The sequence below is a fragment of the Macaca mulatta genome, chromosome 6 (assembly GCF_049350105.2).
Source record: "Macaca mulatta isolate MMU2019108-1 chromosome 6, T2T-MMU8v2.0, whole genome shotgun sequence".
Lineage (NCBI taxonomy): Eukaryota > Metazoa > Chordata > Mammalia > Primates > Cercopithecidae > Macaca > Macaca mulatta.
In genome coordinates, this window is record NC_133411.1 from 143,440,598 (window position 1) to 143,462,342 (window position 21,745).

At 54.5% G+C, this 21,745-nt stretch overlaps 2 protein-coding genes across 24 annotated transcripts in view; one reads left to right on the plus strand and one right to left on the minus strand.

Annotated features, from left to right (window-relative positions):
* The first annotated feature begins 560 nt into the window (after positions 1-560).
* JADE2 (jade family PHD finger 2) overlaps positions 561-21,745 on the plus strand; it is a 58,501-nt gene continuing 37,316 nt past the window's right edge. For 4 of the 23 annotated variants that reach the window (XM_015140935.3, XM_078005195.1, XM_015140941.3 and 1 more), the window contains exons 1-3: positions 2,185-2,525; positions 12,368-12,425; positions 14,504-14,598. In XM_015140935.3, the coding sequence (XP_014996421.1) occupies positions 12,368-12,425; positions 14,504-14,598 (153 nt within the window). In that variant the 5' untranslated portion in view covers positions 2,185-2,525. Of the gene's footprint in view, positions 935-2,184; positions 2,526-2,573; positions 2,803-2,993; positions 3,277-4,868; positions 4,969-6,364; positions 6,382-12,367; positions 12,426-14,503; positions 14,599-21,745 lie in introns of those variants that run through there. The other 19 variants (XM_015140937.3, XM_078005198.1, XM_078005202.1 and 16 more) reach the window with 7 other exon arrangements.
* Positions 2,793-9,607, minus strand: LOC144341290 (uncharacterized). Its single transcript, XM_078004368.1, has 5 exons — positions 9,541-9,607; positions 5,782-5,846; positions 4,083-4,259; positions 3,757-3,928; positions 2,793-3,225 (listed from the first exon to the last, which is right to left on the minus strand). The coding sequence occupies exons 1-5, from the start codon at positions 9,605-9,607 to the stop codon at positions 2,885-2,887; spliced, it is 822 nt and encodes a 273-aa protein (XP_077860494.1). The 3' UTR covers positions 2,793-2,884.

A 21,745-nucleotide genomic window follows, 5' to 3' on the forward strand; every position in this document is an offset into this window, starting at 1 on the left:
TATTTAACCATTTTGTTGCACACTCCAAGTCTGCAACACCTGTTTCCAGGCTCTGAACTTGGCTAGGGAAAAATCCCACCAATTGACCACTGAGAGCCACAGCCAGGTCTACTTGGGAGGTAATACCCAGACCATCCCCTTGCCAGACAATTATCCTCAGACTTTGTGAATGAAGGCCAAGGAAGAGGAAATGTTGCAGTGACTCTGAGCTCATATTTCTTTCTTGTTGCAAAAACTGCTTATTTCAGCATCCATCATCTCCCTCTTTGTTGGGTAGACAATCCGCCCTGTCAAAGGATTTGTGCTGTTATTATGAGTTTGTTTATTATTAGATTTATTTCTCCTATAAGCAAATGTGTTCACAACATTCCATCGGGGAATCTTCTTAATTGTCACATAAATGTCATCTTATGTAAATTGAATATTTATCTTCCCATGGAAGGGGGTGGAGGGGTAAGGAAGAATAAACAATCTTCAGTCTTGGAGAGGGAAGGCAAGTCTGGTGTCCATTCAAAACTCACCCACATGCCTTCAAAGCCAAAGGTGAGCTGAAAAATTATTGGATAATCTTTGAGGGGCAGCCGAGCATGAGGGGGAAGAAAAAGTTGGCCACGATGCTTTGGGGATGTTGGGCCAGGCTCCCCACAACCTCCTCCCGAGGCCACACCACCCCCTCCCCAGTCAGAGGCATTCCGAGGAGGTTGAAGCCTGACCCCCGATTCCTCCCCGACCAGGAGGCCAGTCCTTCTCCTTCCTCGAGAGAAGGTGAACTCGGCGGGCGCAGCGGGTTGGGTGGGTGTGGCCCGCGGCTCCGGGAACAGACCCAAGGCCCCGCCACCGCCGGCTAGCAGCCCGAGAGCCCGCCCGCCTGGCGAGCGCAGGCTCTTCTTCCAGAAACTGCGAGGATCCGAGCGCACTGTTTGTGCACCACAAGGTCAAGTCGGGAAGTGGAGCCGGAGGAGGAGGGGCGAGGAGACGAAGGGTGGGGAGAGGGGCGCCCCGCTTCCTCGCCATGTGCCAGCCTTTGGAAGTTACCCCTCGGTTTTTAACCCTTTCGGGGTAATGGGAAGGAAGAGCAAGGAGGAAGGGGTCGCCCCGGGGCAAAATCCTACTGGGGCCAGGATGTGCAACCAGCCACCCACCCACCCATCACTGCCTTCTCCACCCCCCGGAAATGCGGGGCAGCGCTAGGCGCCAGGAGGCAGTCGGGAGGGGGGAGGGGGCGACGAGCCCAATGGGGACCCTCTCTACGGACCGCCCCTCTTTTCTTGAGGTCGCCTACAATTTCAAGTTACCCCGCCCGGAATGTTAGTTTTCCATTTGGAGTGGGTGCGGGGAGGAGGGCCGCGCCCCCTCCCCAAGACTCGCGTGCGCCCCTCCACTCCCCTCCTGCCAGCACTTTCTGCTCACTTCTGGCGCTGCAAAACGCCACGCGATTTATTCGATTCGCATTTTAAAACCAGCGATTCAGAAGCAGGGCCTAGGGCGAGGGTCTTCCAGCGCTGGAGGGCCCCGGGGGGCGGGGTGCTCAGTGCAAACCTCGTTCCCTCCGCGAGTGTCGCCTCCAGGCTGTTATTTGCAAAGAAACGTCTTTTTGACGCAGGGAGAAATGGCAAATTTTAAGTACGTCATTAATATGGCGCCAAAAGATTTTTTTAAGTATAAGCTTGCTTTTTTTTTTTTTTTTTTTTAAGGTTGCGGGGGGCGCCGCCCGGGTCTGGGGCGCGTAGGGGGCGGGGTGTGAGCAGAAAGTGTGAGTGAAAGAGTGGAGGGGCGGGGTATGTGTGTGAGTGTGTGAAGTGTGAGCAGACCTGATGGGACTTGCACGGGCGCAGCCGCCGCTCGGGCCCGGCCCTGGGGACAGGGCGGGCTGGGGGCGCCCCAGAGTCCATAGGGAGTCCGGGCCCAGGGTGCCGCCAGGCGTGGTGGTGGGGGCGGTGAGGCAGGGCACCCTCCCCCCACGGGGCCCGCAACGCTACCTGGACTCCCCGCCGGAGCCAAACAACTGGGCGGGGGGGTGGGGGGCGGCGACGGGGGTGTCGGGAACGGAGATCCGAGTGAATAAGAAAAAAGTGGCTACTCCCCCTCCCTCGCTCCTCCTGCCCGCCCCCACCCCACCCCCACCCCAACACATTTTTTTTTTTTCTAAAGAGATCACAAGGAAGTCTTGGTTTAAAAAGAAACAGAAACATACACAGGGGGTTGGTGAATGGTGCCGACCGCGGCCATCGCAGTTGGAGGCTATTTTTTGGGGGGGTGAGTAGCGTCCATGGAGTTACTTTGCGCCCACTCCTAGCGGCACCGGCTCAGGTCCGGCGGGCCGACAGTCCCCGGCGGGGGGCGTGGGGCCGGGGACGCCGCGGGCCCGGCCGCCTCCCTCGCCGCGACCCCGGATGGATGCGCGCCCCCCGCCCTCCCGCGCCGGCCCCAGGAGCTCCCGGCTTCGGGAGCATCCTTCCCGCGCCGGTCCCTGCAGCGGCGCGTAGCCGAGGGCAGCGCCAGTCAGGGGGGCACCGCGAAGCAAGGTAAGATCCAGCCCCCGGCGGATGGGCCCTGCGCATCTCCACGACGTTATTTGGTGTTTTTGCAACAGATCTGCCAGCGCTCTTCGCTCCCTCGCTCTCTCTTGCTCGCTCGCTCCCTCTCTCTCCTGCTGGCTGCCTGTTCTAGGAAGCCAGCGCGGAGGGGGGGGGGGGATGCACAGCACAGGGGAGAGAGATTGCGCATGTTGGTCAGTCGTGTTTTAAAGAGTACAGTGCGGGGAGGCTGAGAGGGGCGCATGCAACAACAACTTTTGGAAGGGTGAGCTTGGCGACCTTCTTTATTAATGACTGCGGCAAAGCGCCCCCGGGCCGGCGAGGGGGCGCGGGCGGGCGGGGGCGCGTCAGGGCTGCAACTTGCCCCGCGGGCTCCGGTCGGGCGTAGGGGCTGCGGCGGGAGATGGGTACGGTGGGGAGGTCGAGCAGCCGGGGCGGGGGCTCTGAGAACCTGGAGCTCTCTGCCCTCCTGTCTCCCCGAGTTTCATTTTGTTGATACGCAGCACGTCCGGGCGCCGAACCGGGCTGAGCCGGTGCACATGACCTCGCGCTGGGCTCACGTGCAGCCGGTCCGGTCCCAGGCACCTTCCGGGGGCCACCGCCTCCGCCCTGTCGCCCCCTCTCCGGGCCCGGTGCACGCGGGTGCTGCACGCGGGGGCAGCATGCTCGGCTCCTGGGGTTGGAGGCTCTGCACAAATTAGACAGTTTTTTTTGGAGGGGCGGGGGACACCCTTTACAGGTGAGTGTGGAGGGTGCGGAGCCTCGGCGCCAGGGGTGAGGACTGGGGTCGGGGGCAGCCTCCACCTCCGGGGCCGCGCGGGAGTCCAGCTGGGGAGAGGCGCTGGGAGAGTGGAAATGTACCGGCGGCGGCCGGAGCGGCGGGTGCGCGCCCGCGGGGCGACGGCAGGGGGCGTGGCCCTTGTTTACCTTCTCCCAACTCTGCCGGTTCGCGTCCCGCTTCAGGGACGGATCCGCAGTCCCCTGCCCTCTGCCTCGGGCCCTGCACCCTGGGTGGTACCAGGAAGATGCCGGCTTGTGGCGGACCCCGTTTGGGACGCATACACCTGACTCTCAAATGAGTGACATTGCAGCCCCCGCCCCCACCAAGCGCTGCTGCAGTCCCTCTGCCGGATCCCCGGCCCCGCCCCGCCCCCGGCAGTGGCATCTTCCCGGCCTCACCTCCTTCCTCCCTCTCCCTCCCTTCTTCCCACCCACTCGCCTGCGCCTGCGGAGCGGCGCCCGCCCGCCTCTTCCCCGCCTGGGTGCAGACTTGTGGCTCCCCATGGTTTCTTCCCGCCCATCCCTGGGTCCTGAGACACCCTCTCCTCTCGGCGAAGGGATGAGGGGTCAACTTGGCGATTCGCAGCTGTTCTGCCGGAGGATGGGGATGCCTGCGAGACAGCCAGGAAGGCTTCACTGTAGCTTCCAGAGGCCCAGCCCTGTCCCCTACTACACACAGCTACCACCCCACCCGCCCCAGGGCTCGGCTGCCCTTCCCGGCGTCTCTTAAACCCCTCCCCCGACCTGGGTGTCAAGCCCACCCACCTCCCGGCGCCGCCCCCGGTCCGAACAGCCTCTTGCCCTTCCTTCGCCTGGGCCGGAGCCCCCCGCAGCCTCCTCCGGCTCCTCCTCCCGGCTCCCGCGGTCGGAATCACGCCGGCGCGCCTCCAGCCTGCGGTCCCGCGGACTGCCTCCAGGGGCGGGCTGGAGGCGCGCGCAACTCTCCTCCCAATCCCCTCAGCCGCTGCCGCTGGCCTGGGCACTTTTTTACCAGCTTGGCTGCTGGCCTCTTGCTGGAGGCTGGGGGAGGTGAAGGGTCACTGGGTGTCTTTGCCCTATGCCGAAGGCACACTGCGGCCGGCGATTCTGGTCTGCAGATTTCCAAACCTCGCCACTGCGTCTAGCACCCCTGGCTCATCTTCTGCAGGATCCTGAGGCACAAAGTTTTATCCCTGGTCAGAGTTTGTAGGGGGTCATCGAGAGGTGTCATGTTTCCATTCAGAGCGGTTCCAAAGCAGCTAGGAAGGGGCTGAGTGGGACCTGCTGCCATGCCTTTGTTGGAAGGAGGACCCTTGAGCTCTGATCCCAGACAAGCCGTCCGGACGCCCCCTGAACATTTATGTCTGCAAACTGAGTCCTGGGTCTGGGAGGTGGTAGAGCCGCCTGGCCCCTCCTCTCGGAGTGGCATTAACTCCCTGCCTTCACTGGTAAAATTCCCAGTAGGACATTTGGCAAAAGGACTGAGCATGGAGCTGCCAACCGGGCCTGGCTTTGTTTCCTGGGTTCCCAGGCTTCTCCCCTACTCTGACTTTCTTTCTCACCTTAGGGCCCCAGATGAACGCACCATCCGTCTTGTCCCATCTTCCTTAGACGGGTTGGGACTCGCAGAGCCATCTAACAAGCAGAGGAGGAAAATAACAACAGAATAACTGTAAGGGGGAAGGAATGAGTAATAAAGCTGACCCAGGCAGGGAGGAGGGCTTTCATGTTTAAGAGATGCTATTTGCTTTTTGGGTCACAGGCTGCAAAAACAGGCTTTGATCCGAAGTGGGCGAATAATTTATTGAGCAAGTTTGCATGGTAGGGGAAAAAAGGGATGTTTGTTTGATCTGGAGCCCACTAGGTTGTCCCAAGTGCTGTTGGCTGTTGTTTTGAGTGGAAAAGCATTTGGTTCTGCAGCAAATGCCTCACAGAGGGAAGTCCTCGCCCCAGGCAGCAGGACTTGCAGTGAATGTTGGTTTTGAAACTGTTTGGCCAAGGGTCCCCCCAGCACTTTTGGAGATGAAGTGTTTAAGGATAGAGTTGTTTGGGCTCAGGATGCAGCAAATGTTTCCAGAATGTTTTCCCATCCAAAATGCTTTTCCTTTCCCTAAATTGCCTGGCTAAAGAGCCAGTAAGAGTAGTCCAAGAGGTTGTCAGAAATCTCCACTTAGCTTTCATTGACTGGTGAGGTGGGACTGTCAGTCCCCAGGTCCTAGATGCACCACAGAATATTGAAGTTGGGCCTTGGACACTGACCCCCAAATCGCTGAGGGTGGGAGGCAGCGTATTCTGGCTCTAACCTAGTGTTCCTCTTAACAGGAAGGCACTTGTCTTATGCTCACCACACAGGTGAGAGGCTTCTAGTCCAAATTCTTCATAGCACATGCAGCAGGCTCTTTGGGACCTCCCAGTTCTCCCTTTAGGTCAGAGTTGGGGAGCGGGATACCCTTGGCTTGCCCTGTCCTCCAGATAGGACCCTTACCATGTGGCTCAAAAGCTTACAATTATAGGTCCGCTCAAAGCTCCTTTCAGACAGCCCATAGGAATCTGGAATACCCACACCCTGGAACTTGTAGGCCTGTGCACTTTAGCCCACTGGGGATGGGGTACACATTCTGGAGTCAGACAGCCTAGATTTGAATCCTGGCTGTGCAGGACAGTTACCAACTATCATAATGGCTCTATACCTCGGTTCCTTCTGTTACAAGGAGCACTTTCTGCAAATGAGATTAATAACAGTACCTATCTTATGGTGGATGTATAGAATAAGTGATTACCTAAAAAAGACTAAGCCCAAAGCAGGCATGCGATAAGCATGTGATTAGTATTAGTCATCCTTATTATACCTGGGGAGGGCCCTGATGCAGCTTTGACCTTTGATCTCTCACCTTTAGGCTAGGCCAGAGAACCAGCTCCCTTCTCTGCAGAAGGGATCAGAAGGATCCTGCAGGTGCCAATGTGCAGCCGATATGGGAGCGAGTGGACAGAGCTCTGCCCTTTCTGGGGCAAAGAGTAGGGTGAGAAGGTTCTGAAGAACAAAGTAGACAGAGCCTTTTCATTCTCCCACCATCCTGTCCCCTCGGTACGTCCCCAGAACTGGTCTGGAGGGTGGGTGTGGGCAGCGTCTTCAAGGGGAGCTGGGCCCCTCTGGGACACTTGAAGTTGCAGACAGGCAGTGGCGGGTGTTGGAGGAGGGTTCAGGCTCCTCTAGACTTGGAGAAGCAGGTCCAGGAAGCCGACTGGAGGATCCCAGGCAGCAGCCCTCTACTCTGTGTACAAAATCATTTTTGTAACTGCAATTACTGTCCCTGAGAAGGCATTAAAGTTAATGAGAGATAGGAAAGAGTGGGGCTGTGACCCCTGTTTAAAGCGGTTTAAGAGTGTGCAGCTCTTGTTTTCTGAATGTCTGGCCTTCGCAACACAAGGAGGCTCTGAGGACAGGTTTTCCAGCCGAAATATCATTAAATTGTATTAGCATCTTATTACACACACGCCTTAGTGGTCTGCCTCAGACAGGGAGAGTTTTTGTTTCTCTTTGAAAGATTGTGTCTGGAATGGTAAATTGCCTGCTTGAAAGCCCTTTTTTCCCCTTTTTTTAAGGAGGAGGACGAAATCCTGCTGTGTGGTGGCGGGCAGGCCAGGCCTGGTGGCCCCTGGAGAGGAGAGGCTGGAGGCCAGGTTGGGGTGTTTTAACTGCCCAGGGAGTGGCTGTAGTGGCAGGCCTGAAAGGCCCACTGTTCCCAGGGTCAGCTGGAAGGGCGTTAATGGAGGCCCAGGGTGTTTATTTGAGTTTATTTGCAGAGAGGTCTTTAAAGGGGGCTGGCATTGGGCATTGGTGTTTTAAGTCCAGACCTGAGGCCCCCACTAAGACCAATCACTAGTGCTGCCAAGAAAACATCTGCCACCAAATTGCTGCCCTATTACTGAGTTGACATTGATCATTAGCCAGGAGCCCAACCAAATAAAGCCTCCTGGAAAATGTGTGAGGTTAAGACGGGGAAGGCAGGCTGTGAAAACAAGGGCGAAATCTTGGGCTAGGGTGTTTGTTCCTGCAAGCCACAGGCAGGCCAGCTGGACTGTGTGGTCCCAACACTTCTTGGGGGAGGGAGCGAGAGCACACTCAGCACTCCCTAGTATGTCTCTGGGGTCCTGGCCGGAGTCTAGATGGAATGCTCCTTACTCTTCATGGAATATACATTCCCAAGGAGAATGACATGCAACAAGTAGCTCAACAAGCACAGCTGGGATGGGTGTTCCGTGGAAACTGGGTGGTGAATTTCTTCAGATACTCTGATGAGCATAGACTGACATGGGCCACACTGAAGCTTAAACCTGAAGGTTGAAAAGTCAGACGTGCATAGACCACATAGTAGAATATTCCAGGCAGAGTGGAGTACAGCATGTGCACAGGTCTCGAAGTATGGAATCTTTGGCTTCTTCAAGGGAATGAAAGGAGCCCAGCATGGCTACAAGGTGGTGAGGAAAGGGATGGTGGTGAATATGAAGTTGTCCAGCTGGCGGGGGCCAGACTGTGTAGGATCTTGTGGTCAGGAGCTTAGGATTTGTCCTTTGACCTATGAAGCCTTTGAAAGATTTTCAGTAGGGGCATGATGTGATCTGATTTATACCTTCTAAAATTTTTATTTTGTTCTAATTTTTTTTAGAGATGGGGTCTTGCTGTGTTGCCTGGGCTTGCCTTGAACTCCTGGGCCCAAGTGATCCTCCTGCCTCCACCTCCCAAGTAGCTGGAATTATAGGCGCATATCACCATGCCCAGCTTCTGATTTATACCTTTTTTTTTGAGACAGAGTCCCACTCTGTTGTCCAGGCTGGAGGGCAATGGCACAATCTCAGCTCATTGCAACCTCTGTCTCCCAGGTTCAAGCAATTCTCTTGCCTCAGCCTCCAGAGTAGCTGAGATTACAGGCTCCCGCCACTATGCCTGGTTAATTTTTGTATTTTTAGTAGAGACGGGGTTTCTACAATGTTTAGTAGAGACATTGGCCAGGCTGGTCTTGAACTCCTGACCTCTCAAGTGATCCGCCCGCTTCGGTCTCCCAAAGTGCTGGGAATACAAGGATGAGCCACCGCGCCCAGCTTTTTTCTTTTTTTTTTTTTCTGTTTTTTTTTTTTTTTGAGACAGGGTGTCACTCTGTCACCCAGGCTGGAGTGCAGTAGCATAATCACAGCTCACTGCAACCTCAACCTCCTGGCTTCCACTTCAGCCCCTTCAGTAGCTGGGATCACAGGCACACGCCACCATGCCCAGCTAACTTTTGTATTTTTTGTAGAGTCGGGGATTTGCCATATTGCCCAGACTGATCTTGAACTCCTAGGCTCAAGTGATCCGCCTGCTTTGGCCTCCCTAAGTGCTGGGATTACAGGTGTGAGTCACCACACCCGGACTGATTTACGCTTTTTAAACATCACTCTGGCAGCTGTGTGGAGCCTGGACATGGGTGAATTGAGAGTGGAAGCTGGGAGATGAACAAGTGGTTCAGGCAAGAGATGAGATGGGTTTGGACCAGTGTGGTGACAGTAGGAAGAAAGCGGCTGTGTTCTGGAGGCAGAGCCTAGCGGACTTGGTGGGGCCGAGGATGCACAGGGGGGCTGTGGGCTTCTGCTTCATTGAGGGGACTCTGCGACACCCACACTTTGAAGGGGAGCTTCCTACATGTGTCTCCATGCTGGGGGTTGCATGAGAGGTGCCAATAGACTAGTGCAAATGGCAGGAAAAGGAGATCCTTTCTTTCCTAGAGTCTCCTTTATAGATAGGATTTCAGGAGCACTTTCTGTCCTCGAAAGCAAGTGCCTGGTGACACTGAAATCTCCCACAGCAGACCTTGCTTTGGGGGAGATGGGGGAAGCCGGTGGGAGAGGAAAAACCAGAGGTCAAGATCACATCTCAGCACCTCCACCCCCACGTGTGTTTGCAGTCCTGGATTTCAGCTTTGGGAAAGGAGTCTTCCCTGTCCCTCTTGCTGAGTTTGCAAGGAGGGTGATCCACGGGGCAAAAAACTGGCACAGTGCGGTCCCAGGCCTCGTTAGCCACTGTGACAGTGGGAGCTCGCTGGAGCAAGGAGGCCTTTGGAAGACTTGGTTTAAAGGAAAGAAGCTGCACTCACAAAACAGTGGCTTCCCTCTCAAGCCTAGTTATTACAACAATTAAGCCACCACAGAATCTGCTCCCTAATAATAGCCTCCCATGGGACAACCCTGACCCAGAATAATCCCTAGGCACTCTGGGGTGTTTCGTGGAGGACAGGGTTGGATGGGGAATTGGCTCGGTGCGGGGTGTAGGTCCGCATGCTGACATTCACCTGTTGGTCCCTGGGCAGTCAAGGAGTCCTTTCTAGGGCACCTTCCTTACTGTGTAGGGTCACTGCCTCTTTTCTAGGAGCCTTTCCTCCAGGACTCTCCGACCTGGTCCAAGGCTGCCATGGTGTTACTAACTGGCACCCATATGGATAACTAGCCACTGTGCTGAGGGCTTTATGCTGTTCTTATTTATTCCCACCAGCTGATTCTGGCCCACAGATGTGTTTAGTTTGGCCTTTTCAAAGTGTTGTAAAAATTCTGACTCAGTTGCCAACATTTTAAATTCAGGACATTTGTGTAAAAAGCCAGTTCCAGTTTATGTCCTCTGGGAGGAAAGTCTTTCCCAAGGTCCCTGGTCTATGAGGAGAGGAGCTAGGATTTGAACCCATCACCCCTGAATCTACAACTCCTGCTTTTAATGCTGTGGGAGATGCTGGCTCGGAAGTGCCTTCTTTGCAGGAAATGAAGAGAAATGGAATTCGCATACAGGATTATAAGAGAAAATGGGTGGGTGCACTTTTAGCACCTCCCCCCCACTCCACCCACCAATGTCAGGACAAAGCTGGGTTGCACTGAGCTGGGCTGAGCTGAGGAAGACGTAGGCTAGTATCAGGAGTCAGGATTCTGCCAGTCAGCTTTTGTCACACTCTCTTTTTTTTTTTTTTTTGAGATAGGGTCTCGCTCTGTCACCAAGGCTGGAGTGCAGTGGCACGATCATGGCTCACCTCAGCCTTGACCTCCCTGACTCAAGCTATCCTCTCAACTCAGCCTCTTGCATAGCTAGGTCCTTAGGTATGTGCCACCACAACTGGCTAATTTTTAAATTTTTTGTAGAGACGGGTCCCACTACGTTGCCCAGGCTGGTCTCGATCTCCTGGGCTCAAGAGATCCTCCAGCCCTGGCCTCCCAAAGAGCTGGGATTACAGGTGTCATGCCCTTGACACGCAGACTCTGGAAGGCAGTGAGGGTGGCAGCTGTGGGTTGCTGGGCTGTCTGTACTCTACTGCACAGAGGCAGAGTAGTCAGAAGGTCAAGAGCACGGTCTCCTGAATCAAATACAGTCATTGACATCTTGGGCAGGTCACTTAACCTCTGAGCTTCAGTTTCCTCCTCTGCGAAAGGGAAGCAGCCATGGTATATGCGTGTAACGAAGGGCTGCTCTAAGGACTCATTGAGGTCCCTGTGGACCCCCTCCTGCTACCATGAGTGCTTAGCAGTCTTAGTCATCCTTGTTCCTGCCCTTGTGCTGCTTGAACCACCAGTGTCCCTTGGAACCTCGGCCTCTGGAGGGCCCTTTACTGGCACCTTTGAAGCTGGGTGGCAAGCAGCCACCTCAGTGAGTCTTCCTGCCATCCTGATCCTGCTGGTGGTGGGCACTGGGGTAGAGAGAAACGCCCGGCTAAGATCAAGTCCAAGGCAGGAGGGCCATCCTGGTCAGCTGAGAGATGTGGGTGTTCAAACCCACCTTCGAGAGCAGATGCTCCCTAGTCTCTGCAGGGCTGCCGTAAGGTGGTGGCATCCCAAGGCTCAGCAGGAATGGACTGGGGTTGGGGGCAGCGGGAGTTAGGTGCAGATGGGCTGGGCAATGGGGCTTTCTCTCTACTGACACAGACTCCTCCCTATCCTTTGCTGTGGGGAGTCAGTCAGGGAACATAGGGGAGCGTGCTCTGAACCCTGAGCCCCCGACGTGTTCTCACATTAGGACTCAGCCACAGGCGAGCTGTAAGACCCAGAGCAGGTTAACGCACCACCTGCTGTGCTCCCCTCTGAGGGGATGAGAGCAGGCTCTGCCACCTGGGACCCATGAGGATTATAGGAAACAGTGGTGGGAAAACACTTCCAGCAGCCAGGAGCTGATGGAGGGTACAAAGGCAGCTCAGCATGCGCCTGGGGATCAGACCTTATGGATTCAGTCCCATCTCAGCCACTTACCAGCAGGACAGGGTGCTGGCCTCACTTATAAATGGAGCTCACAGCTCACCTGGTTAGGAACAGGAGATGGTGTGGATAAGGGAAGACTCCGTGTGAGCTCAGTATGAGGCCCCTATGTGAGAGCTGTCCTTAATACTGTGAAGTTAGATGTTGCAGTTGAGGTAGAGTTTATTTGTACTTTTATCTGGGAAGGGTGATGGGGAGTAGGAGGGCAGGGTAGTCCAACCCAGGACCAGTCACCCTGGGCCTGATGTGTCTCGGGGACCCATCCTGGAGTGTCCCCCACCTCTCCCCGCTTCTGTACACTGCTGACCACCACTCACAGGACTAGGCCCTCAGTTTTGTCTGCGTTGGCTTGTCCCTAACTTCCGATAGCACGGTCCTCCTGGAAGAATCAGTCTTGTTTCCTGTCCTCTACCCTCTTCCATCCCTAGAGGACTTGTGGCTCAGGAGGCCTTTGCAGTGGTGGGCCTGAGTGTCCTTGGGTGGCAGCTGGGACTGGGCAGGTCATGGTCACTATTCAGCTTGTGCTTGCTGACACCCCCATGTCCTCTCCCTCTACAACAGCTTTGGTTAGACCCTTGCTTAACCGAGGGCTCTGGGCTCAGGAGATGGGAGATGCAGCCTTTTAGAATCCCAGGGCCTCTGTGGATGGGTGGAAGAGGGTGGTGCTGGCAGAGAAGGCGGCTAGGGCAGGGCTTTATTCTGATCTTTCTGCAGTGGAATAAGTGGGGGAGGTAGGTTATGGGGTGATTTTCTGAGAGGCTGAGGATTTCCCAAGCCATCCGTGAGTATAATGGGCTTTCCTTTTGTTGCAGATGGAAGAGAAGAGGCGAAAATACTCCATCAGCAGTGACAACTCTGACACCACTGACAGTAAGGCCTTCCAATTTGGGCTCCTACAGCGAAAGCATTTGAATAGTGATCAGGCCCACAGGCCCAGGTGGGAGGAGGCTGCCCTATGGTCTTAATTTCACTAAGAGGCATGTTGATGAAAGCATAAATCAAGTCAGGTTTCTCCACTCCTGCCCCTCCACTTCTAAAAAAGTCCCTGCACCTTCCGTGACCTCCAGGGCCTTGTTCTCCCAGCTGTACTCCCCCTTACCCTCTAGGTGCCAGCTCCATTTGTTTTGCTCTGGTTGGAACAGATCGGCTCCCCTCTGGGCTTCTCTATATAGTAAGTCAAGGCCCGTATAGAAAGTCTGTATACAACAGATACAAACCCAGTCACCTTTTATCATACTTACTGGATAAGTACCATTTCCCAATCAGTGGTAAGCTCCTTGATAAGAGGTCTCTTGTCTTGCTTACCACTATATCCCCAGCTATGGTCTGGCATATAGTAGATGCTCAGTAAATGTTTGCTGAACAAATCAATGAAGATACCCAACCTTCATAGAATCTTGGCAATAGAATCCCAGAGGTAGACTTGTGTGTGGATTGGCGTGTCAGTTGGATGTGATGGTTGCGGGTAGGGGTGTGTGGAATGCATTATCAAGCAGCAGAAGAAGTTTAGGGAGCCTCCCCTGAAATTTGGAGAAGAGAAGGGAGGTTTATGCAAAGTGAGGGCTCTGGTACTAGGTCATAAGGCAGCTCTTCCCAGGTGCCCAGAAAGCCAGGCCTGCCTGTGCCTGTTGGAGTAAGGAGTTCCATCTGCTGTGGGTAGGAGGGTTGTGCTGCCGGGAAGATCTCATCTAGCAATGATTGCCTTGCTGGAGGCCCAGGCTAAGGAAGAGGCTGACCTGCCAAGGAGGCTGGGCTTGGAGCTGTGCAACTTTAGACCTGTTTCTTCACACTTAGGAGCAAGTGAGATTAGGGGGCTTGCCAAGGCCCCTCCTAGCTCCCAGAGTTCCACAGCCCCCCAAAAGCCTAAGCCTAAGGGTAGATCCACTAGGATGACCAAGGAGGTCTCAGCCCTGTCCCTACCTCCAGGTCTCATCTGTTGTCCTTTAGGCTCTGTTTGCTCAGCTTGGCTCTGGCATCCCACCTGGCCAGCCCTTCTTCCCTACAGCAGGAGATCACAGCATCTGGCCTTTTGTGGCTACAACATGCTGCCTGTGGCTTGGCTCAGTAGAACCAAAAACCACATCCTCCATTTCTAACTTTATTGCAGGCAGAGGAACCCTTTGAGAGGGCCAGGTACTTGCAAGGCTCCCCACCAGCCCCCTCCACTGTGCCCACCCATGGCTGCTACTCCTATTCAGCCAAAACCATAGTGTCTCCCTATATCTTGCTGCTCCTTTGATTCATAGGGGTGGAGGCCACAGCCCTGTCATCCAGCAAGGGCCTTAGACCCTAATAATTATAGTTAATGTTTACTAAGGAATCACTGTGTGCCTGGGACTGTGCTAAGACTTTACAGGCATGATATCACGTATTCCTCACAACAGCCCTTTGAAGATAGGTGTTCTCTTGCCCCCATTTTACAGAACAAAGGCTCAGCAAGATGGAATCATTTGCCTGGGGTGACAAGCTAGTAAGTGGCCGGGTCAGGACTCCGCTGGTAGCCTGGATCTGCTTCAGAGTATCTCTCTTCCCATTGCCCTGCTCTGCCTCTGGATACCCACGGCATCATCCCAGAGTGTTGGGACAGTACCTAACCTGGGGCAGGGTGAAGAGTGGGCATGAAAGGCTTATTCCAGCTCTCTTTGAGCACAGTCCCAAAGAGGGCCAGGGACTTGTCTGGGGTCACACATTATGCTAATACTGAGCCCCAGTAACAGCCTTTGATTTCTGCAGCCCTTCTGGTTGGCGAGTAGAGGAGGCTTCATGTCCCCATTCATCAGTGGGGAGACTGAGGCCCAGAGCAAGGATAGTCCACTAGGTGCTCACTGAGGTTTCTCCCTCCTGAACATTCTAGCCGGGGCTTTGCTTAGAAGCTTCCTATTCTTGGGCATGAGTGGGTGGTGCTCCTGGCCCTCCAGGACCCCTAATGGACTGTTCTCTCTCTGCAGGTCATGCGACATCTACATCCGCATCAAGATGCTCCAAACTGCCCAGCAGCACCAAGTCGGGCTGGCCCCGACAGAACGAAAAGAAGCCCTCCGAGGTGGGTAGTGACGAGCTTCCCAGAGATCCGTGGGGAATGAGAGTGAGCTGCCCTGCGGAGACAGGGGCAGAGCACTCTTCGCAGAGGGCACGGGCAGTGCAGAGGAAGCCAGTGTGGCCGAGTGGAATGAAGGGGAGTAGGGGCCAGTTTCCCTCAGCCTTCCAGGTTGTTGTGAAGGTGTTCCAATTGATCTGAGCAAGGGGAGAAGCCTTTCAGGGATCTCAGACAGGGTAATGACACAGCCTGATGTTTTAGTGAAAGTTCTCCCTGGCTGCTGTGAGAGAAGGGAGAGTTGCAGTCATCCAGCAGGGAAACAGTGGTGGCTTAGAGTTGGGTGGTAGCAGTGGAATGAGAAGCAGTAGGGTTTGTGACATTTTGTAGGCTAAGCCAAGAGTGGTAAGGATTTGCTGGCGCATGGATAAGGGATGGGGTCCTCAGAGCCATCCAGTTAGTCATAGGTTCCTTGTACCCATTTCACAGGCATCTGCATTTGAAGCCTTCCTTACTTTGACCTGAGATGTTTGTTACAGCAGGTAGAGGTTTATGGCCTCTGGAACTGAGAAGAGCACTGGGGGTGGGTAGACTCCTGGACACCTGGACCCTCCTTCCTGAGGTTCCTGAAAACTCCCACCCTAGGGCCTTATTGCTCCTTCTTTTAGGTCTTCAGTGCTAATGCCACGAGGCATTCATTGCACTGACCACAGAAGAAGCCTTTGGCACAGATGGGGCTGCAGGGGCATGGAGAGATGGAGGGTCTTAATCCTGGTTCTTTTTTTTTTTTTTTTTTTTTTTGGAGACTGAGGCTCGCTCTGTTCCCAGCCTGGAGTGCAGTGGTGCAATCTCAGCTCACTGCAACCTCAGCCTCCTGGGTTCAAATGCTTCTCCTGCCTCAGCCTCCCGAGTAGCTGGGATTACAGGTGCGCACACCACACCCTGCTAATTTTTGTATTTTTAGTAGAGACAGGGTTTCACCATGTTGGCCAGGCTGGTCTTGAGCTCCTGACCTCAGGTGATCTGCCTGCCTCGGCCTCCCAAAGTGTTGGGATCACAGGCCTGAGCCACTGCGCCCGGCTAATCCTGGCTCTTAAGTAGGACACTGTACTACAGCCAAGAAGTAGCCAGACACTGGGGCTGGATGCTCCTTTTTAATCATTAAAACTAGCCCAGAATTTCTCAGTCCTCTTGTAAATAAGGAAAGTGAGGATGCCAAGGCCATTTAGCCAAGACCTTAAATCCTTGGGGCTCACAGTGCCAAGGGCAGAAAGGCCCAGAGTTTGGTGGCAGGGCCCTCGGCATGGGTCGGGGAGGATGTCTTTGCTCCATGCTGGCCTCTCCTCTGTGCTCCCTCACCACAGGTGCAGTCCTGGCTCCACTGTCTTTAGCCAGCCCTTAGAGGGGGGCTTCTGCAGATCCTTGCATCTGAAAAAGGACTCTGCCTTGCCTCCTCCAGGAGCTGCCCTCCCTAAGGACTCTCCCCTGGGGAGGTGGGAGTGGGATTCTTTGAGACCTGATGCCCCATCCCCCAAGCCTGACCTCCATGGCCCCATGGTGGGTAGGGTATAGACAGTGTTTTCTCTGGGAATACCATTAGAGGAGGGGAATGCAGTGCTGGGGGTGAGGTGGAGGTGGGGTGGGACAATATTGAATCTCTGACTGCCCTCCTGGGGTAGCCCTGCTTGGTAGGGGGATGGGATGTACTTAAGTACAGCCAAGGAAGCAAAAGGCAAGTGGGGCCTTGGGGAGCCTTGCTGGCTCTTGGTTGTTTGGGACCTTCCCCACCCCTGGTCTTTTTTTTTTTCCTTTTTTCTTTTGAGACAGGGTCTCCCTCTGTCACTCAGGATGGAGTGCAGTGGTGCAATCATGGCTCACTACAGCCTCAAACTTTCAGGCTCAAATGATCCTCCCATCTCAGCTTCCCGAGTAGCTAGAACTACAGGTGCATACCACCATGCCCAGCTAATTTTTTTTTTTTTGTCTTTTTTTTTTCAGTAGAGACAAGGTCTCACTATGTTGCTCAGGCTGGTCTCAAATTCCTGAGTTCAGGCAATCCTCCCGCCTTGGTCTCCCAAAGTGTCAGGATTACAGGGGTGAGCCACTGCGCCTAGCCTCACCCCAGTCTTGAGAACTACAGGGACTCCCCAGTTGCTGTGGTTGAAGTAGTAAAACAGTAGCTACCTTTATGTGCCTTCCTGGTCCTGGAAGGCAAGAATTGTCATTCCCATTTCAGACATGAGGAACCTGCCTTTCGAGAATCCCACCTATCTCCTGTTTACCATAGCTGTTCAAGTTGAAGTGGGATGGGGAAGTTTTGGGGAGCTCCTAGGGCTGGCTTATCTCTTTGACTCCACGGGGAGCTTAAGCCAGTCTTCTGCCCCTGCTCTGCTTCCTCCAATCTCCAGTGGGAGGAGGGGCCACCTCCCAGGCACAAGGCTGCCATCTGCACCCAGGATTGGGCCTGCCTGGGAGGAAACAGGTGTCAGCGGAGGCTGAGAAGAAAGAGCAATTTGCATGGGGCAGAAAATTCCCCTGCCTCTTGGGTTTTCCAGCCCAGAGCCTTTGTACCTTTCCACACCTAAAAATAGTCAAACCCATGGTACAAGTATCGATGCCCAACCCTGCTGGGGACTGGCTCCACATGGCCCTGGGTCCAAGCCCAGGAGCCTCCACAGGCTCTGAGGTCTGCCTAGGAGACACCTCCCCACCTCAAGTCCTGGGCTCTAGAAGGGCCAATGAGGTCCTCCCTGCCCAGAACCCTTGAACTGTTGCCGAGCACAAGCTTTTCCTCCTACAGTAGGCTGGAGAGCAGCCTGAGAGGTTTTCCTGGTCCCCTAAGTGACGAGGTTGAGCCGTGGCCGGCATAAATTCCATGTTATCTTGGGGCAGAGAGGAAACCATCAAGGAAAGCTTCCAAGTTATTTGGCTCATGAGAGGGCGGAGATGAAAGCGAGGATTTGGCGGCAGAGAATGTTTGCACTAAATCTCCTCACGGGCTGCTCTCTTCTCTTTCTGTGAATGGCTTGGGTGGGGCCTTTATGGTCTGCTGAGCCTGGGCTTTGGATACCCTGGTGAAGGGGGTCCCCATCTACTCAGTCCCCTAGAGTATGAAGCCTGTGGGGTGGCTGTCAGGTTGGTCACATGGTTTGCTTAGTGTGGCAGGAGTCCCCAGCGGGAACACTTATGGAGTGATGTGTGTGCTGTGGAAACCCCCTTCTTGGTGACTGCAGAGCCATGGAACCCGTGGTTCACTTGTCTCCTCATCTCTAAATGTGGGCAGTGATGGGGTGGGGGTTTGAGGACCAGGAGTGCTTAGCGTAGCACAGGCAGTGGGCACAATGAATCTAACCTATGAAAGGGCTGGGGTTGGGTTTGGGTGAGATAGGCAGGGATGCCCTGTGATGACCTCTCAGGAGCTGCCCTTTCCCAGTGCACCCTAAGGGCACAAGTCAAGGGGCACTCTACACCAAGTGAGGTGCCTCAGGGCTGAAGAAAGTGCTTGACCAGGAGTCAGGACCCTGGACAGGGCTAAGGCCTGGAGGCCCAGCTTCCCATCTGGCCCTTGCCCAGTGGCTGGCCCCTCCCTCAGCCAGAGTGAAAGGGGAGTGAGTGCCGGCCTCTGAGCTGAGAGCTGAAGGCATGGGCCCCGGGATTCTTGGGAGGCTGGGCTAGGATTTTTGGTGGAAGTGCGCAAAGCCTGAAGTCTGCGCTGGGATCTCCTTAAAGCAGTAGAAGGAAAAGGTGGAGCTGCCCCTGAGAACTCAGCCTACTGCCTTCTGTTGCCTATGGCATCCCAGCAGAGCTGTCTATCCTTTGGCCCTGAAGTCCTGAGCCTGGCCTAGGGAGCTAGTATAATAATTTGCACAATGAGTTGCTGGACTTGCCTGGTTCGCTAAATGGTGTAGCCATTGTTAGTGTTGTTAGTGCTTAACCCTTTGTGGGACACATCTCAGAATCTGATGGAAGTCAGAGAGCAGAGACTATTGTTTTAATACCACCCCACCCCAGGTATTCTGACTTACATGGTCTGGAGGAGCACCCTAGGTACCTGTACTTTTTTTTTTTTTTTTTTGAGACAGAGTTTTGCTCTTGTTGTCCAGACTAGAGTGCAGTGTTGCGATCTCAGCTCACCGCAACCTCTGCCTCCTGGGTTCAAGCAATTCTCCTGCCTCAGCCTTCCCGAGTAGCTGGGATTATAGGCATGTGCCACCACATCCAGCTAATTTTTGTATTTTTTAGTGGAGATTGGGTTTCTCCATGTTGGTCAGGGTGGTCTTGAACTCCCAACCTCAGGTGATCTGCCTGCCTCGGCCTCCCAGAGTGCTGGGATTACAGGCGTGAGCCACCATGCCTGGCCCCTTTTTTTTTTTTTTGAGATGGAGTCTCACTTGGTTCCCCAGGCTGGAGTGCAGTGGTGTGATCTCAGCTCACTGAAACCTCCACCTCCCACGTTGAAGAGATTCTCTTGCCTCAGCTTCCCGAGTAGCTGGGACTACAGGCATCTGCCACCACGCTGGGCTAATTTTTGTATTTTTAGTAGAGATGGGGTTTTGCCATGTTGGCCAGGCTGGTCTCAAACTCCTGACCTCAAGTGATCTGCCTGCCTCAGGAAGTGCTAGGATTACAGGCATCGGCTAGCCACTGCACCTGGCCAGTACCTGTACTCTTTTTTTTTTTTTGAGATTGAGTCTCACTCTGTCACCCAGGTTGGAGTGCGGTGGTATGATCTCGGCTCACTGCAACCTCCACCTCCTGGGTTCAAGCAATTTCCCTGCCTCAGCCTCCCAAGTAGCTGGAATTACAGGTGCATGCTACCATGCCTGGCTAATTTTTGTATTTTTGTTAGAGACTGGGTTTCACCCTGTTGGTCAGGCTAGTCTTGAACTCCTGCCCTCGTGATCCGCCCACCTCGGCCTCCCAAAGTGTTGGGATTACAGGCATGAGCCACTGTGCCCCCTAGTACCTGTACTTTTTAAACAAGCACTCCTGTTGGGATCCAGGGTTAAGAACAACTGCCATAGGGAGTCCGAGGCGGGCAGATCACCATAGGTCAGGAGTTCAAGACCAGCCTGGCCAACATGGTGAAACCCTGTCTCTACAAAAAAATACAAAAACTTAGCTGATCATGGTGATGCACACCTGTAATCCCAGCTACTCAGAAGGCTAAGGCAGGAGGATCACTTGAGACCAGGAGGCGGAGGTTGCAGTGAGCCGAGATTGCACCACTGCACTCCAGCCTAGGCTACAAAGTGAGACTGTGTCTCAAAAACAAAAAAAAAGCAAAACAAACAAAAGACAACTGCCATAGACTTTTCCCTTCCCTTTGCCTAAGACAGGAGTTCCTGGCTTGGTTGTTCCCTGGAAGCTTCTTTGAGTATTTTTGAGGGGGTAGGGAGTGGAAGCTATGGCTAGGTTGAAGGAGAGGGAGGGAGGCTCTCCAGCCTGGTTCAAAGATCTAAGCAACGTCAGGGAGTGTGGGTGGGGGCAGTCCACCACTCCATCAACTTCACAGAGGGGATGGGGGATTAACAAATTTCTGCCCCGCCCCGGACTTGCCAGAGGTGTGAAGGACAGTTCTGGGAGAGACCTGGAGGCCAACCGCATGTTTTGGGGGGCTACTGTTTGAGGTGGTGTCCTCCTCTGACCTGGGCAGAGACACAGGCGGAAGGGCAGGGCAAGCGGTGGGGGTTTCCCCAGGCAGGCTGTCTTGAGGTAGAAAGCTGCATTTTCAGGAAGTCAGAGTCCCCAGAAGTCAGCCAGTGGGCAGAGGCCTGGGTCTCTGGACTGGGAGCTGCTGATGCTGATCAAAATCAGCAAGTGCTCAAGAGTACCTAGTGGGCCTAGCTCATTGCTGGGGACAGAAAGCACAGGCCCTGTCCCTGGGGAACTTGTCCTCTGTCAGCAGGATGCAGGTGCTACACAGGAAGGGGTCTGTTATGGGAGGTGCAGCCTGGCTTTGCCAAAACGCCCAGGCTTTGCCCCAGGACATCTGTGACCCCAGGCAAGTGAGCCTCAGAGACCTTATCGTAGAGTTCTGCCTTGGGCCCTCCCAGGGAGTTGATGATCTGTAGATGTGACTCCTTCTGCGGCTCATGGAGCCATGGGGGGTGAAGGGAGCCCCAGAGGTGAGTGGGGCAGGAGGTGGGGAGTGTCGGGTAAAGCAGGCCACCCTGAGCTGGAAGCCTGGATGGTGGGAGTGGGGATTCAGCTGTTAGCTCCTCTATAGGCTCTGGTGACAAATTACTACGTCCCTAGTTGCGTGTACCACTGAGGCCCTTCACCAATGCCTAGTGCCTAGTCCCTGGGGAAGGGGCCCGGGAGAAGCCTCTGCTACCAGCAAGGGGGTGTCCCCCAGACCCAGTGTCTCAACTTGAAAGTCCCTCTATAAGGAATGCCACCCCCACTCCCCAAGAAAACACTGTGAGTGGAGATGCAGCTTCTCAGCTTAACCCTTGCTTTTAAAAATGGAATCCTTCTCCTACCCTGCGTGAAGGGTAAAGACAAGGGTAGCCAGACTGCGTTGGGGTTCCAAACCACAGGGTAAATAAGATGCCTTCCTGAGGAGCCGGAGGTGTTATCCAGATGTTTGAAATGCCGTTCTAGCCGGGTGCGGTGGCTCAAGCCTGTAATCCCAGCACTTTGGGAGGCCGAGACGGGCGGATCACGAGGTCAGGAGATCGAGACCATCCTGGCTAACACGGTGAAACCCCGTCTCTACTAAAAAATACAAAAAACTAGCCGGGCGAGGTGGTGGGCGCCTGTAGTCCCAGCTACTCGGGAGGCTGAGGCAGGAGAATGGCATAAACCCGGGAGGCGGAGCTTGCAGTGAGCTGAGATCCGGCCACTGCACTCCAGCCTGGGCGACAGAGTAAGACTCCGTCTCAAAAAAAAAAAAAAAAAGAAATGCCGTTCTATAGTAAAACAATGAAGGTGTATGGTACAGGAAAATGCAAAATGCCCATAATTTGATAGATAAAACAGGAGAATCCAAAAAAAGGTTTTGTGCTTGCCCTTGTGGTTTTGAGCCAAGTTTCCAGCCCACCAGCAGTTCCTTTGCTACCTTGTGAGGCAGGCGGGTTGGGGCGAGCCCTTCCGCTAGGCTAAGCGCCTGCTTTCTGAGACTCACACTGCCTTCCTCCGGGGTGGGGGGCAG